The 14,290-nt window shown below is 51.9% G+C and overlaps 3 protein-coding genes across 3 annotated transcripts in view; all 3 read left to right on the top strand.

The window, feature by feature from the left end:
• HOXD13 (homeobox D13) overlaps positions 1-1,630 on the top strand; it is a 1,903-nt gene extending 273 nt beyond the window's left edge. Inside the window, exons 2-3 of the mRNA XM_004674504.1 lie at positions 1-569; positions 1,380-1,630. The exon at positions 1-569 is cut by the window's left edge and continues 36 nt beyond it. Coding sequence (XP_004674561.1) covers positions 1-569; positions 1,380-1,630 — 820 coding nt within the window. The remainder of the gene's footprint in view (positions 570-1,379) is intronic.
• A 5,085-nt stretch (positions 1,631-6,715) lies between these two features.
• HOXD12 (homeobox D12) lies at positions 6,716-7,674 on the top strand. Its single transcript, XM_004674503.1, has 2 exons — positions 6,716-7,289; positions 7,436-7,674. The coding sequence occupies exons 1-2, from the start codon at positions 6,716-6,718 to the stop codon at positions 7,672-7,674; spliced, it is 813 nt and encodes a 270-aa protein (XP_004674560.1).
• A 6,403-nt stretch (positions 7,675-14,077) lies between these two features.
• Positions 14,078-14,290, top strand: part of HOXD11 (homeobox D11) — an 11,633-nt gene continuing 11,420 nt past the window's right edge. Inside the window, exon 1 of the mRNA XM_004674860.2 lies at positions 14,078-14,287. Within this exon, the coding sequence (XP_004674917.1) occupies positions 14,078-14,287 (210 nt within the window). The remainder of the gene's footprint in view (positions 14,288-14,290) is intronic.

Genomic DNA, 14,290 nt, shown 5'->3' with positions numbered 1-14,290 from the left:
GGCGGCCTCGGGCTTCGCCTACCCGGGTACCGCTGAGCGCGCGGGCTCCGCCTCGTCGTCGTCGTCTTCTGCTGTGGTCACAGCGCGCCCCGAGGCTCCCTCCACCAAAGAGTGCCCGGCGCCCGGCGCGGCCGCTGCAGCGCCCCCGGGCGCCCCAGCGCTGGGCTACGGGTACCACTTCGGCAACGGCTACTATAGCTGCCGCATGTCGCACGGTGTGGGCTTACAGCAAAATGCTCTCAAGTCGTCGCCGCACGCCTCGCTGGGAGGCTTCCCGGTGGAGAAGTATATGGACGTGTCGGGCCTGGCGAGCAGCAGCGTACCGACCAACGAGGTGCCGGCGCGAGCCAAGGAGGTGTCTTTCTACCAAGGCTACACGAGCCCCTACCAGCACGTGCCTGGCTACATCGACATGGTGTCTACCTTCAGCTCCGGGGAGCCTCGGCACGAGGCATACATCTCCATGGAGGGTTACCAGTCCTGGACACTGGCCAACGGGTGGAACAGTCAGGTGTACTGCGCCAAGGAGCAGCCGCAAGGCTCCCACTTTTGGAAGTCATCCTTTCCAGGTAGGGACTAAGGTGGGGGGAGGAAAACGGAAGGGAGGGATCAAGGAAAAGAAAGGACTAGGCATATACACCCCTCCTTCTGATGGGTTCCTCTCCCCCTCACCTAACCACGGTTACCCACGGTTACCCAGTGGAAGTTTCTCCAAGTCACATGAAATCTGTAAATTCCCCTCTTAAACTGTCTCTGTCACAATCGTTTGCTTCTTGTGTGCTGGCATAAGCATGCTTTTCTCTTAAAGTTGAGAATCTTTTAACCGTTTGCTCAGGGTTGAGAATCTTTTAACCGTTTGCTCAGGCCTTGGCCCCTCCTTCCCAAAGAAGTGTCACAAAATTGAGTCCCACTTTTTAAGGACATGGCTGCCCCAGGATGACCACTAAAACTTTTTAGACAGACCTCACAAACTCCAAACACAGGAACACAAGAAATCAAAGCTAGGGCAATCAACCTGGATTTTTCTTTTTAAGTCTGTTTATGTTTATGTGTGTATAACCAGCATTTGTAGAAACCATCTTTAGGAGTGTCCTTAATAACCACGCCATAAATTCAGTCTTGTTAAGATGCCGGTTTGAGAAACCATGGTGATCCATCACATTGGCCTTCACTTTGAAGTGTAAATAATCTTTCTTTAATAACATGTAAATAATATGTCTGTGTAAGTAATAATAAAGTGTAAATAGCCTTTTTGCATTCCCTATACCCCCTCCCAACACACACACACACACACACACACACACACACACACACACAGTACTCAGCTAGGGATTCCAGATATCTCCACCTAATTGTTCATGTGTTCTTTTTCATACCAGGGGAGGTGGCTCTAAATCAGCCAGACATGTGTGTCTACCGTCGGGGGAGGAAAAAGAGGGTACCTTACACCAAACTGCAGCTCAAAGAACTGGAGAACGAGTATGCCATTAACAAGTTCATTAACAAGGACAAGCGGCGGCGGATCTCGGCTGCCACGAACCTATCTGAGAGACAAGTGACCATTTGGTTTCAGAACCGAAGAGTGAAAGACAAGAAAATCGTCTCCAAGCTCAAAGACACTGTCTCCTGATGTGGGCCAGATAGGCCACCAAGAGTTTAAATGCTTACAGTTGTCTCCAAAACACCTTTGGAAAGACTTGAATGTGTATTTAATTCCCACCTCCTTTCCACCTCGCTGCCAATGATGGCAAATTTTGTGAATTGTTTTTCTCTTTTCCCCTTACTGGTTCTAAAACTTTTCGCTGCCCAACCTGACTTTGTAGTTCTGTTTCTTACTTGTTTGATATTGATTTTGTTCTTGTCTAGGTTTATTTTTTATGACATTTTTTAATATTCTATTTCTCCCTCCAGGTCAGTGTAAAGGACTTGAAGTCTTTTTTAATCCTCCCCCCCATGAATTTCAGAAGTATCACTCTGATTCTTTAAAAACTCACTGTATATGTGTGTTTCCAAGCACTGATTATCTTCATGATACCTTAAGACAGAACAATTTGCAGTCATCCATATATCCTGTGATTGGGTAATTGAATCATTAGCTCTCAGCAGTTGCCCTGAAGCAAGTGGAAACAGCTAAGGGCTAGCAGTACTCTAGGGTTACTGGGGAAATCTAACAACAGGAGGGGGGGCATTGTCATGAATTAAGGTGGCTACCTACCTTTTTAAATAGGGTTTGCATTGATACCAGAATGAAGACAATCTTTCAGTCTTTGGCTTTTTCACTTGCCCTTGTAGTCATATGTGTGTTTAATGCCTCGTAGATTTGTGCTTTTATAATCTTTACTATGAAAAAGAGTGAATCTTCATGGAGGCCTTCTTTCCCCCAGCTCTAGATGCAGATATTTAAATGACTGCAGTTGGCAGAATGACCATAGATGGTGTAAAAGCACACCTTTCTTTGGCCTCAGGTCTGTGAGACTAGAATTGAAGCCATCTCCCAGTCCCCCCAAAGAGGCTGAATCAATGTGATGGGGGTGGGAGCCTTAATCCAAAATCCAATAAAGAACTTGAATGTCTGAACAAATGTATGGGGCCTCTCATAGAGCTTTAAAACATCTAACACAAATGCAAAAAAAAAAAAAATGTGGAGCTCTGAGATCCAAAAAAAGATTTTTTAATTTTCTGAAAGTGATGATAAATACTTTTAAAGTGCTGCATATTTATACAACTGAAAGATTATTTTTGTAGATACAATGTCTGTAAGCTGGGATACCTGGAGATTGCTTCAGGCATTTAAAAATCACTTTTTTACTCCTAGGGAGATGCAAATAAACAGAACTCTCTTATTTCCTGAGTCTTTATACATTTGTTTTCTGTTTTTTTTTTAAGTCTGCCTCTAGAAACTCTTCTTATTTATTATAAAAATCTTGTTGTCCTGCACACTCTGATGTTCCCTATAAATGAAGGAAAAGAAACTCATTCTGGTCTCTGGAACCTCCTGGCTTTCCACTTCTGACACCCTTTTTCCTCCTTTTCCTTGTGGCTTTAACGTAAGTAGTGATGTCTTTCAATGAAGATATAATTTGTGGTATCTAAAATGGTGTGTGTGTGTGTGTTGTATGTTTTTTTTTTTAACCAGGACAGCTCAAAAACATCTCCAATAAAATTTTACTTCTTTAGCAATATTATCAATTTATTCAAGGTTTTATTATTTTTTTTAAATCATTATGTGTGGGTGTGCCTGGGCATAGGAAAATTTACTCGCTTGGAGGTTTTCTTCCTAGAAGGCCGTTATAAATATCTACTCTAGGAATCTCTCGAAATTAGACATACCCATATTTGGCAACTGGGGAAGAAACATTTCAAGTGTTTCCCTTATCGCCTTCTCTGGACAGCCTGTACACAGCAGTTGAAGACTGAAGCCATAATTATACACGCTAAACCTTTAGAAACAAATTTTAGGCAGTATGAACTCTCTTCTCGAGGCCTTTTTGCCACTCGGAAATGGCTGGCCGCTGAGGAACCGGATGCCTCCTCCACCAGCTTAGCGCACGGCGCAATTTGGCAGTTGCTAACTTTTTTATATATAAGTTAAATGCAGTATTTAAAACGTCACACATTGTGTAAATTCATGTAGCAGGAGAGCTTCCTAATGGATCCGCTAGAGAAAGTACAGAAACCTAAGGTCCGAAGCTACTTTCGTTTTCTCTGGCCGTGTTTGATTTCTCTCATGTCTTGCAACCGACTGCGGGAGGGAGACCAACTTCGTTTTAATTATGAAAGAGATAAGAAAAAAAGTCATCACTATTCTATCTCTGGAGAAGAAATAACCACTGAGAAGGGAGCCAAACCGTCCCATCATCTTCCACTTCATGAAGTTACTAGCATTTTGTGTGTGTGTGTGTCCCCCCCAACCCCCCCACACAAGATCTTTTCGTCTGAAATGGGCGTTTTTCCTTCTCCGTCGTGGTCCCTCCAGCCCGTTCTTTTCTGTAAATCCCAGATTCCAGGGCCGGATCCACTTCCCAGGTCCGTTTCTCAGGTTTCCCGGCAGGGATAGGGTTGGGGGTGGGGAATTGCCTCAAGGTTTCCCTTTCATCTATAGTTTGCTGGTCAGTTTCTCTCCTGGCGGAGAGAAACGGGAGGTTTGCTGAAGATTAAAACTGAGCTCAAACGCTCTCCGGCGGAATTTAAATTGACGGTTAAATCAATAACAGATGAAGACTTTGTTATTTATATGCATTCCATTTATATTTCGAAATGAACAGGGAGGAGAGGAGCGGGTCGGTGGCCTAAGCGCTGGAGGGAAGGCCAGCGGGGCACTGGGAGGCCTTTCCTTGAGGTGTTGACTGCGAGGCTGCAGGGAGGGTAGTGCCTCCGAAACCTGGCAGGTTTCGAGAGCCGCGGGTGGAGAAATCAGGCTCTCGTGTCCACAGGCAACTGAGTAGAGGAAGGAGGCGTTGAAGCCGCGACGCGCTGCTAGACAAAAGAGCGGCCGCGACGCTTCCTCGCGTCTGGCAGCCTGCCGGATCCCTCTGGCTCCGCTGTCCCCGCCAGCCTTGCCGCACACTCTCCGGCTTTCCGAGACGCTCGGCAGCGCCTGGCAGCGGGCCTTGACCGCACGGGCTGGCGACCCCTGGCCAGCTGCGCCGCCCTTCACTGTTGATCTTGACCGTGCGGCGCCGCTTCGCCAGCGTGGAGCTCGCTCGCCATCTCCTGGGCTGTCGGTGCATTGGCAGAGCTCGCCTTTTAGCTCGGTGGCCAAATTGTTTCCCCATTCTTCAATTACCAACCAGCCCTCCAGCATCCCCGCCCCCAACCCTCATCCCCACCCCACCCCCGGCGCCATGACGCCCTCCCTCTCTGTCCCCAGCTTTCAGCTCCACTTATACATACAACTTTGTTGCTAAACTTCGGAAAGCAGAAACCAGAGAGGTCGGGTGGGGCGGATGGGCACCGTTCTGAGTCTAGGAGAAACGGAGAGGCTGTTTTAGGGCTTTTGTGTTTCTTAGTTAATCTCCTTACATTTGTAGTCTCGAGAGGCAAACCCCATCCGTATGGGTGTCTAAAGGTTGGGGGAAGACACTTCTGAACTTGAAAATAACAGAGACTCACTTATGGGCTGCCAGGAAAGGAGGTAGCAGAGAGCAAGAGGTTTTGGGCCTAGGGAGGCTACGGCTCCTCGAAACCAGACCGAGTTTCCCAAAATAAGAGCCTGGGTCCCCTAAATTCCTAGGAACTGAGATTGTAGCTTGTTGCCTGCACATCCCATAAAAGGACAGGGACTGGAGCACCTCTCACTGAATTCCTAAGAAAACTCTTGACAGAGCCCAGAGGAGCCCCAGAGTTACCTACCCTTATCCTTTAACCCTACCCCCCCTTCCTCCAGCGGGAGGAAGAAGCCGATTGCGTTCCCTAGAGCCGCCCAATTGGTCGCCATAACTCACACAATAAAGCCGCAGCACGGTGGTCAGCCTTGCCCTCCGGCGGCGCCTGTGTGGTCTCGGTGCCGAGCTGGCGGGTTAACCAATTCCAGCTTGACTGGGGGACTGGGAGACAGGCTGCAGGCTGGAGCGGGAACAAATCACCGGGTCGCTGGGGGTCTTGGGTCAAAGACTGGAGAGGAGGACCCCTAACCTTCCTTCAACACTAGACGGAAGGCTTGGGCTGAGCTGCCATGTTGCTTCCGGAGTGGGAACCCTCTCCTGCCCCTCTCCCTGTTCTCCAGACCCGGAATCTACCGAGAGCCTCCCTTGTGGAGAGTCTGAGTGGAGAACCGCACCACTGACTCTGGCTCTTGTGCCTTTCACATCAGGTGAGGCGCGTTCATGCTTGTGCTGCATGCCAGGGGGTGGATGAACACATCTGAGCTTTGGGTTTGCAGGATGGCATGACCAAGGTCACTGTCCAGAACAGAAATGTAACCTTTGGCCATGATTGGACAATTCAGCAGCACCGTCCCAGGTCCCAGGATGAACATTCTCCAAGAACCTAGATGGCGACTTCCCTAGCAGCAGAGGGCTTGGCCATGGACATGCACAGCAGAACTGCAGTGGTGATATGAACTTTCCTTCTGGGCACCAAACTTGGGCAGTTTACAATTCATTTTCTCCTGGAATAGCAAACGGCTGGAACAGTGTCTGCGCAGAGGGTCCATGCTTTTCACTTTTCACTGCCATGTCTTCGTGCTTGCAGAAGCCTCTCTACAGCCCTGCTGTGGAAATATGGGGGTAAGAGTAGCATTGCTCAGATATAGGGACAGACCGCAGGTTCTCCAGACCTGGAAAGATGGACAATACTGGTAAAGGCCTCAGCTGTAACTTAAAAAACTGGTAGAAGCAAGCCTGCCTCTGGTAGCCTGTGAAGACGGGGATGTGAAGCCAATCAAGATCAAGAAGGGCCCAAGGGACACTCGGGCAAAAGCATTTGGATGCTTGATGCTCCCAACTCCTGAAGGCAGCCAGGAAACGAAGAGGCTTCATTTTCACTCAACAGGACTTGACTTTGCCTGACAGCCTCTTCCTTTGCCATCGAATATTGCGGGTGTTATCATAATACCCTGAAGGGGGGGGCACGGTTGGGGGGATGTAGGCGGTGCTGAAATGACCGGCTTTGAAGAACCTGCAGGCAAAGTTTCGTCCAATCGTCTGAGCCTGTCCTCTTATTCCCGGTTGTAACTAAATACTGCTGCAAGCGCAGCCGAAGCCCTTTGTTGGAGATGTGTGAGCGCAGTCTCTACAGAGCGGGCTATGTGGGCTCGCTTCTAAATCTGCAGTCGCCTGATTCCTTTTACTTCTCCAACCTGAGACCGAATGGAGGCCAGTTGGCCGCCCTTCCCCCCATCTCTTACCCGCGCGGCGCGTTGCCCTGGGCCACCACGCCCGCCTCCTGCGCCCCAGCTCAGCCTGCCGGCGCCACAGCCTTTGGCAGCTTCTCTCAGCCCTACCTGGCCGGCTCCGGGGCTCTTGGCCTGCAATCCCTGGGCTCCAAGGACGGACCCGAAGAGCAGCCCAAGTTTTACACGCCTGACGCTGCTGCAGGGCCTGAGGAGCGTGGTCGAGCTCGGCCGCCCTTCGCCCCTGAGGCTAGCCTGGCCCCAGCGGCCGCTGCTCTCAAAGCCGCCAAGTACGACTACCCCGGAGTGGGCCGTGCGGCGCCAGTCTCCGCGGCCTTGCTGGAGGGGACCCCCTGCGCCGCCAGCTTCAAGGACGACGCCAAAGGCCCGCTCAACTTGAACATGACAGTGCAGGCGGCGGGCGTCTCCTCTTGCCTGCGACCTTCGCTGCCCGACGGTAAACCGTGGCCATGCTCCCCGGGCCAGTTTAGGCCAGGAATGGGCGGTGGGGTGTAGGGAAGAGTGCCTGGAGGGAGGGAGTCACTGGGGCGGGCAGACAACCGGGAACGGGCTGGACTGACTTGCGTTGGGGCTGTGTTGCAGGCCTGCCGTGGGGGGCGGCCCCGGGGAAGGCCCGCAAGAAGCGGAAACCTTACACCAAGCAGCAGATTGCGGAGCTGGAAAACGAATTCCTCCTCAACGAATTCATCAACCGGCAGAAGCGCAAGGAATTGTCCAACAGGCTGAACCTCAGTGATCAGCAGGTCAAAATCTGGTTCCAGAACAGGCGTATGAAGAAGAAGCGTGTGGTGCTGCGCGAGCAGGCACTGGCACTATATTAGCTGCGGGCGTGGCCAAGGCCAGCCCGGCCCTGCCTTTTTGAGTCGAGGCCTGGTGTGGAGGAAGAGCTGGAACTGGTGGTTTTCCTTCCGCTCCTTCTCGCTTGGTCTTAGGAACTCTCCAGCTCTGTCTGCATCTCTAGAAGCCAGTGGGAGATTTGGAGAACCTGGTCAGTTGGGCCTCAACGCTTTCTCTCCGAGGGAGGAGTGGAAATTGCAGCACGACCTTGATCTTGATGTTTCCCTAGGGTCACCTGTCCTAGCGTTTGGCTGGGGCATTTACACGGGTCTCACTCTGGTTGCCTTGCACTTGGATTTTTCTGCCTCCAAGCGGTTAGTGTCTCTTCCCTCCTCGCCCTAGCCCCTTCTGTATTTAACAAGCGCCTAGCTAGAGCTCAGTTCAAGGGACTTTACGAAGATCTGGGGTGGGGGGCAGAGTGGAAAAGGTTGGGGGCATAGTTTTGTCTATTTGCAGCCCAAACCCCTTGTGGCAAAATCAGAATCTCATTCTGGAAAAAAGGAAAGTGCGACGTCCCCCTCCCATCTGCCTTGGCGGATTGGGGAAGACAAAAGCTTCCCTAGACCTTCGATGTTGGGAGAAACGGGGAGGAGCAGGGTGTGATGGTAGGACAAAGTCAGTGAAGACACCTCAGCGTTCTGGCCCAGTTGATTAGGGGGAATGGACTGGATACTTCCTTCCCATCCATGGGATGAGGGTGGCTAGGCTTCTCAGCACACTGCATTTTCCAGACAGGACTGGTAAAATTCTCCTCGGTCTCCAAACTCCTCATACATGCCTAGTCTACAGCCCTGTGCTGTGTAACTGGCCCTCCAGAACTGAGCTCTGGTGAGGAGAGCTGATGACTTGCTTTGAGGCTCGGTTGCACTAGCAGGAGAGGGAAATATCCAAGTGGAGGAGAAGAGAGTAAGCAAAGGAGAGGGATTCCTGCATTCTGGCTGTAAGTAAGTCTTTCTTGTCCAAGTGGGTAAAGGTGCTGACAAATCTTTCTTTCTGAATTACTGTAGTGGGTCATTGCAGGGAGAGGTGAAAGCTCTTCCACCCTTTAGATGGCAAGGAAGGAGGCCACTCCTATTCTCAGCCCCTGGTCACTGCTCTTGACAGACTACGGAGGAAAAGTTCCCCTCACCTCTCATCTCCAACACCCACCCACCAACTTTATCAGAAGCTCAGTTGCTGTGCCTCTTCTGAGCTGGCATCTAGCTTGCCCCAGTGGATTCTGTGAGGACCTGGGCCCTGCCAGGCTTGCTGTGTAGAGGTTGGGACTCCTGTATTGCTACATGGAATTGCTCTGGGTGTGCTGGATATCCAGCCTTAATCTCAGTGAACTCAAGGGGCTCCCCACAAGCTTCCGCTACGCTACCATTCATGTCTGACTTGCCTTTTAGAAGTAACACCTCCCAACTCCTAGATCCAGGATACAGGACAGTCAAAGAGTTGAGGATTTCTTTCCAAAGTCCAATGATTTTTTTTTTTTTCATCAGAGAACCAGGCCCTAGACCTGGAGTGAGCACTTCACTGGGAGCCCCTAGCCTCAGTCCAACTGACCTCAGATGATGTATAGACTAATTGCATTTCCTGTGTTATCTAATAGTTGTTGTGCATGTTCTGTTTTGTTTTGATTCTGTCAAAAGCAATAGCTTGTATATATCAAACACGTAGAAATGTTTTGAGGGGAAATAAATATCCAGGTCCCAGGCAAGCTGTCAAGGGACTGATGTTGATTTTTCAAAATGTTTTGTATCCCCTCCTAATGTTTTTCAGGCCACCACATTCATTTTTTCTTTCCTGGTTGTAGTTTCGCTGCGGGTGTTGACTGTTCATTAAATGACAAAATGGCTTCCAAGTCAGTCAGGAAATGGTGTATAAAAAGCCTATGAACAAAATGCATATGAGACATTCAAAGGGGCCAGGAACCATGGGTAAATGTGACTATGTTTTGCACACCAAGGGAACCCTCTGTCCTAGGCTAGGATGTATGTATTTTGCCTAAATTCTCAAACTTTGATGTATGTTGTTATCAGAGACTGCCAAGATAGGTGATTCCTCAAATTTCAATTGAAAACATCTCTCCGGACCACATTTTAGCTAGTCTTCTCTCTAACAGGCTATTCCCCTGTGGAATTCTCCATAAAGTCACCTCTGCCTGGAGTTCACCAGGCTCCCGTGGAAAATGTGGTCTTCATACCTCTTGGGCCTTCAGAGCCTGTAGCTCCAGCCGATGGAAAAGCTAGGGCCTTCTCAGTATTCACCACCCTCTTGCAGATCTCTGCTTCCAGCTAACTGAGATGAAAACTAGAGAATTGCTAGCTTTTAGCAAGTGAGGGAATTAGTAAAACTGCTTAATCTCTAATATCAAGTATTCATTGGTTCCGGCTCCCCTCCCCTGGAGTGAATTTGATATGTTCTTTAAAATATAATTTAAACGTGCCTTTTACAAAATACAAGGCGGAGGGAAGGAGCAAAAAGCAGCCAAGCCTCTATACTTAGAACTGTTTACTCACTGGATAGAGCTCAAGGAGGTAGGTAGCGCCCAGAAACTTGTCTTTCCAAATGGGGAGGTTTCCTTCCTTCAAAACAGCTAAAGAAAGGTGAAGGCCATAGTCAGACCTCAGGTTTGAGGGTTGGGTAAGGGGCCAGGAAATCAGACTTACTCAGACCCAGGCCTTCAGACACCATAGGAAGGCAGTTTCTTTCCAACAGATATCATTAAACATCGTGTGCTTTCTCTTTAGCCTGGGTTGTGGGGTGGGAGGAGATAGTCCTGAGTCCATTCCCCCAAAGAGATTGAAATTATTCTAAGTGCAAATTTTTTTCTGTAGATTGGGGCTTCAACAGTGTTTTCCAAATCTATCCCTTTTACTGATCCACACAAATACCAAGGCGGCAGCATCCTCTCTCTTCCTAGCGAAGGTGCTGGCAAGGATTTGGAATCACCACGAAATTGGTAAGAAACAAACGCCCCAGAAAAATGATGCTGAAATCTGCGTGCTCAGTATTCCCTCGCACAAAGACGGATAAACCTTCTGAAATGCTGCAGTCCAGGCAGGCCTCTTGACCAAGAAACAGGTCTTAAAACCAGAAATAAACGGCTTCGTCTGGCCTTCAGTCGGCTTTGAGCTCCCAGGGGCGACGGAGGGCTCTTTTAAGGCCTGGGCCCTCCCCCCCCCCCCAAGGGATGAGGGCTGGGGAGGCTTCCGGGAGGCCGGCGGGTGGAAGAGAAATCCGGAACCGTTGTAAATATTCATGTCTGAGGAGGGGTGCCCCTTCACCCCGCCTCTCCCAGCTGCATCCACCCCCCTGTGGGGGGGGGGCATGGCGCCTGTCCGGTTGTCCTTGGACAAAGGTGATCTCCCCATATTTTTGTTCTCCAGTCAGTTGACTTAAGCAAAGCATCCCTACGCTCTGCAAGGAAGGGCCTGGCTCTGGGGGTTTTCTCCGCATTTCTCTTCTTTCGTTTCCTAAAAGAGCATAAATAATTAAAGTTTGGCAGGGAGGAAAAGCTTTCTTGCAGAACTGTAGTGGCAATAAATGAAATGACTCAGAATCCCTTCCCCAGTCAGCTTTTACGAGAGCTGCCAGACAGTGTCTGTTCACGTTCTCCAGATACCAGGGGCGCCCTGACAAAGTTAAGGTCAAGTTAGTGTCTTATCTTGGGTGGCTTAAAATTACCGCATCGCGTCCGGCGTTGCGCGGAAAGCTACCACTCGCGGAGCTGCTGGCTGTGCCTGGTGGGTCCGGTGCGCTCCCCGCGCTTCGAGTGGGGCCGCGCAGATAAGGACAAGGCCACAACGCCGGGGTCTTCACGGTAGGTTCTCGAGCGGGATGCGCGGGGTCGGGAGGCTGTGGTTTTCCTTGGGTTTGGGGGTGACGATCGAGGAGGAAGCTGGGGCCAAGGGGTGTTGCAGGATTAGCCCAGAACGAAAGCCCCGGGTTAGATGTGCGATCGGGGGTCCGTGCTAAAGCACAGAGAGGGGCCGGTCGCCCCTTATCCCTATGCACCCGGGCGCCGCTGCAGATGGCGCGCCGCCCCAGCTAAAGCGCAGCTCCCGCCGCCGCAGCAGCCGTCGCCATGTCGTTGAACTTGAATGGTTCTTCCCCATTTCCCTCTTCGTGGCCAGTAAGCCCCACTTGGGGGGCGGCGGGCTGTCTGTACCCTACCCCATACAGAGAGAAAGTGGAAATTTGTGCGTACCCCCAGATACATAAAGACCTAGCCAGGGGGGTCCTGAGCAGCCGCAGGGCCAGTGTGCAGCGTCGGGGGAGCCATTTTAGGAGAGATGGGGGTGTCAACCTCCAGACAGAAAGAGAGAAGCTTGGACCTAGGATGGAGATAGGGAAGCAGATAAGTGTGAGGCAATCTGGGTTAAGAAAGGGGTTGATTTGGAGTCTGAACTGAGAAGAGGGTGCACAGAAGGACATGCAGTACTGGGGCTGGAGGCTCCTTGCCCTTCAGCCACCGACCAGTTTGTGCTGCCTTCCCAAGAAAGCAGAAGTGGGAGGTGGCAGAGAGAGAGTGGGAGGGAGAAAAGAGAGGGAGGAGAAAAAGAGGAAGGGGGGAACAGTGGCCAGAAAATAGATATGATATCTATCACCGGCCTTTTTTCTGTCTGTTGGCGTGGTGGGCAGAGCTCACAGCAGGGCACTGCGGTGGTGCCTCTGGCCAGGGAGAGAACCAGCTCCACAGCCTGTGTGGCCTGCCCTGGGCTGAAACCCTGGACCCAGTGCTGGAGAAAGGGAATCCTGAGGAGAAGGGCAACTTCCTGGCCTCTGTGATCCAAGATTTGGGTTTGGGAAGCTCATTTCTGAGAGACTTATTTTATGTTTGGAAAGCCCTGGTTCTCCCGGAGGCAGGAATCGGGCCTTGCATGGACCCAGGAACCAAGAAAGAAAACTCATATGCAGCCAAGGAGAATCAGATCTTTGGGCTAGTGAATAAGGGGTTCTCAGGGTTAGGAGGAGCAGAGGGTCTTCCGAGAAGGCAAGAACTGTTAAGAACCATCCCTCCAAAGCCAAAGGGCCTGGGGGCGAGGGCATCACTGTGGCCACCCAAGGACTCCACAGGCCTAGGGGAGAAGCAGGTGGGTGGGTAGGCCTTTGGTAGGGCTCTGAACCAGGGAAAGTACTGGATGTGAGGTGTCCAAGCCAGAAAGCTAGAGGCTGAGGAGGGTGCAGGTGGTAAGGTTTGTCTCCCCGTGTGTGGGGGGGAAGGGGGCAGGTAGCAGGATACCAGGCCTGAGAGTAAGTCTTAGATTCCTTTGTTCATCAGACTCCCCAGCTTTTAGAGGACCACTGGGTGTCTCAGCTAAATTCCCCTTTAGCATTAGGAGAGAAAAGGCAGAGCTGTGACAGGAAGAGAGAGAGTGACCCACTGCCAGAAGAAAGGAAGAGAGAGAGTGGGGGGGGGGTAGGGGGAGAGAGAAATAAGAGGAAGGAGGAAGGAAAGCAGAAACAAGAGAGGGAATTGCCAGAAGAGAGGACTGGAGAGAGAGAAGTGAGAAGACTGAAGAGACAGGAACAGAGCAGGAGCAAGAAAACCAGAGAGAGAGAGCCAGAGGGCCAAGGGGCACCTAGGCCCCGGCCCGGGTGAGTTTTTGGTAGGGATTTGGCGTTGTTTTTTCCGAGGCCGGCTTTCGGGCTCCGGCTGTCGGGAGGGGAGAGAGCCGAGTCACACCGCTGTGCGGGACTAAGAAATATGTAAATCAGGTCTCCCCGCGCCCCGAGAGCGGCGCAATTACGCCCCTTGAACAAGAAGCAACAAGCTCCTGGCGCGGGGAAGCTGCAGAGGGTGGCTGCGTCGCGGGGGAGAGAGCGGTTGTAGGAAGGGGGGGTGGGAAACTCACACCCTCACACCTAGTCCCCTGTGCCCGGGGCTGGGGCTCCCCCCTCCGCTCTCCGCTTCTCTCCCTTCCCCCTTCCTCCGCCTTCCTCCCCCTCCCTCCTCCTCCCCGCCGGCCTTACTCCGCGTACTTAAAGCCGAGCGGGCGGACACGGGCGGGCGGCCCAGCCTGGCGGTGGCAGATGCACCCAGCAGTGGCAGCCGCCGGCGGCGCACAGGTGACCGGCCTGCAGCGCAGCCTGGTCACGGGGCGCCCAGAGAGAGCTGGCTGGAGACGGAGCCCTATCCGCCCCCCGCGCGCGCGAGTCTGGGCGCCAGGAGCCGTCCCAGGGCGTGTTGGCGAGCGCTGATATAGATATAAGGACATTTCTCTCCATGGCGTCACGTGACATAATTACCACCAGAATCAATCAAGATGAATTGCACGTCAGCGCCCGGTGGGGATTTTTGCTTAGTTGATCCTGGCCCAAGCCTCTTGTGCAATCGATGGCTCAGGTTGGCGGCTCAGGGAGCGGCCCAGGGCTCGCCGGCGCGCACGCCGCGGAGCCATGAACGACTTTGACGAGTGTGGCCCGAGCGCAGCCAGCATGTACCTGCCGGGCTGCGCCTACTATGTGGCCCCATCGGACTTCGCCAGCAAGCCGTCGTTCCTGTCGCAACCGTCGTCCTGCCAGATGACTTTCCCCTACTCTTCCAACCTGGCGCCGCACGTCCAGCCGGTGCGCGAAGTGGCCTTTCGCGACTACGGCCTGGAGCGCGCC

The sequence above is a fragment of the Condylura cristata genome, unplaced genomic scaffold, assembly GCF_000260355.1.
Source record: "Condylura cristata isolate star-nosed mole 26May11 unplaced genomic scaffold, ConCri1.0 scaffold00002, whole genome shotgun sequence".
In the NCBI taxonomy this organism is placed as follows: Eukaryota; Metazoa; Chordata; class Mammalia; order Eulipotyphla; family Talpidae; genus Condylura; species Condylura cristata.
The sequence above is the reverse complement of the archived record's forward strand: the minus strand, read 5'-3'. Positions and strand labels throughout refer to the sequence as shown.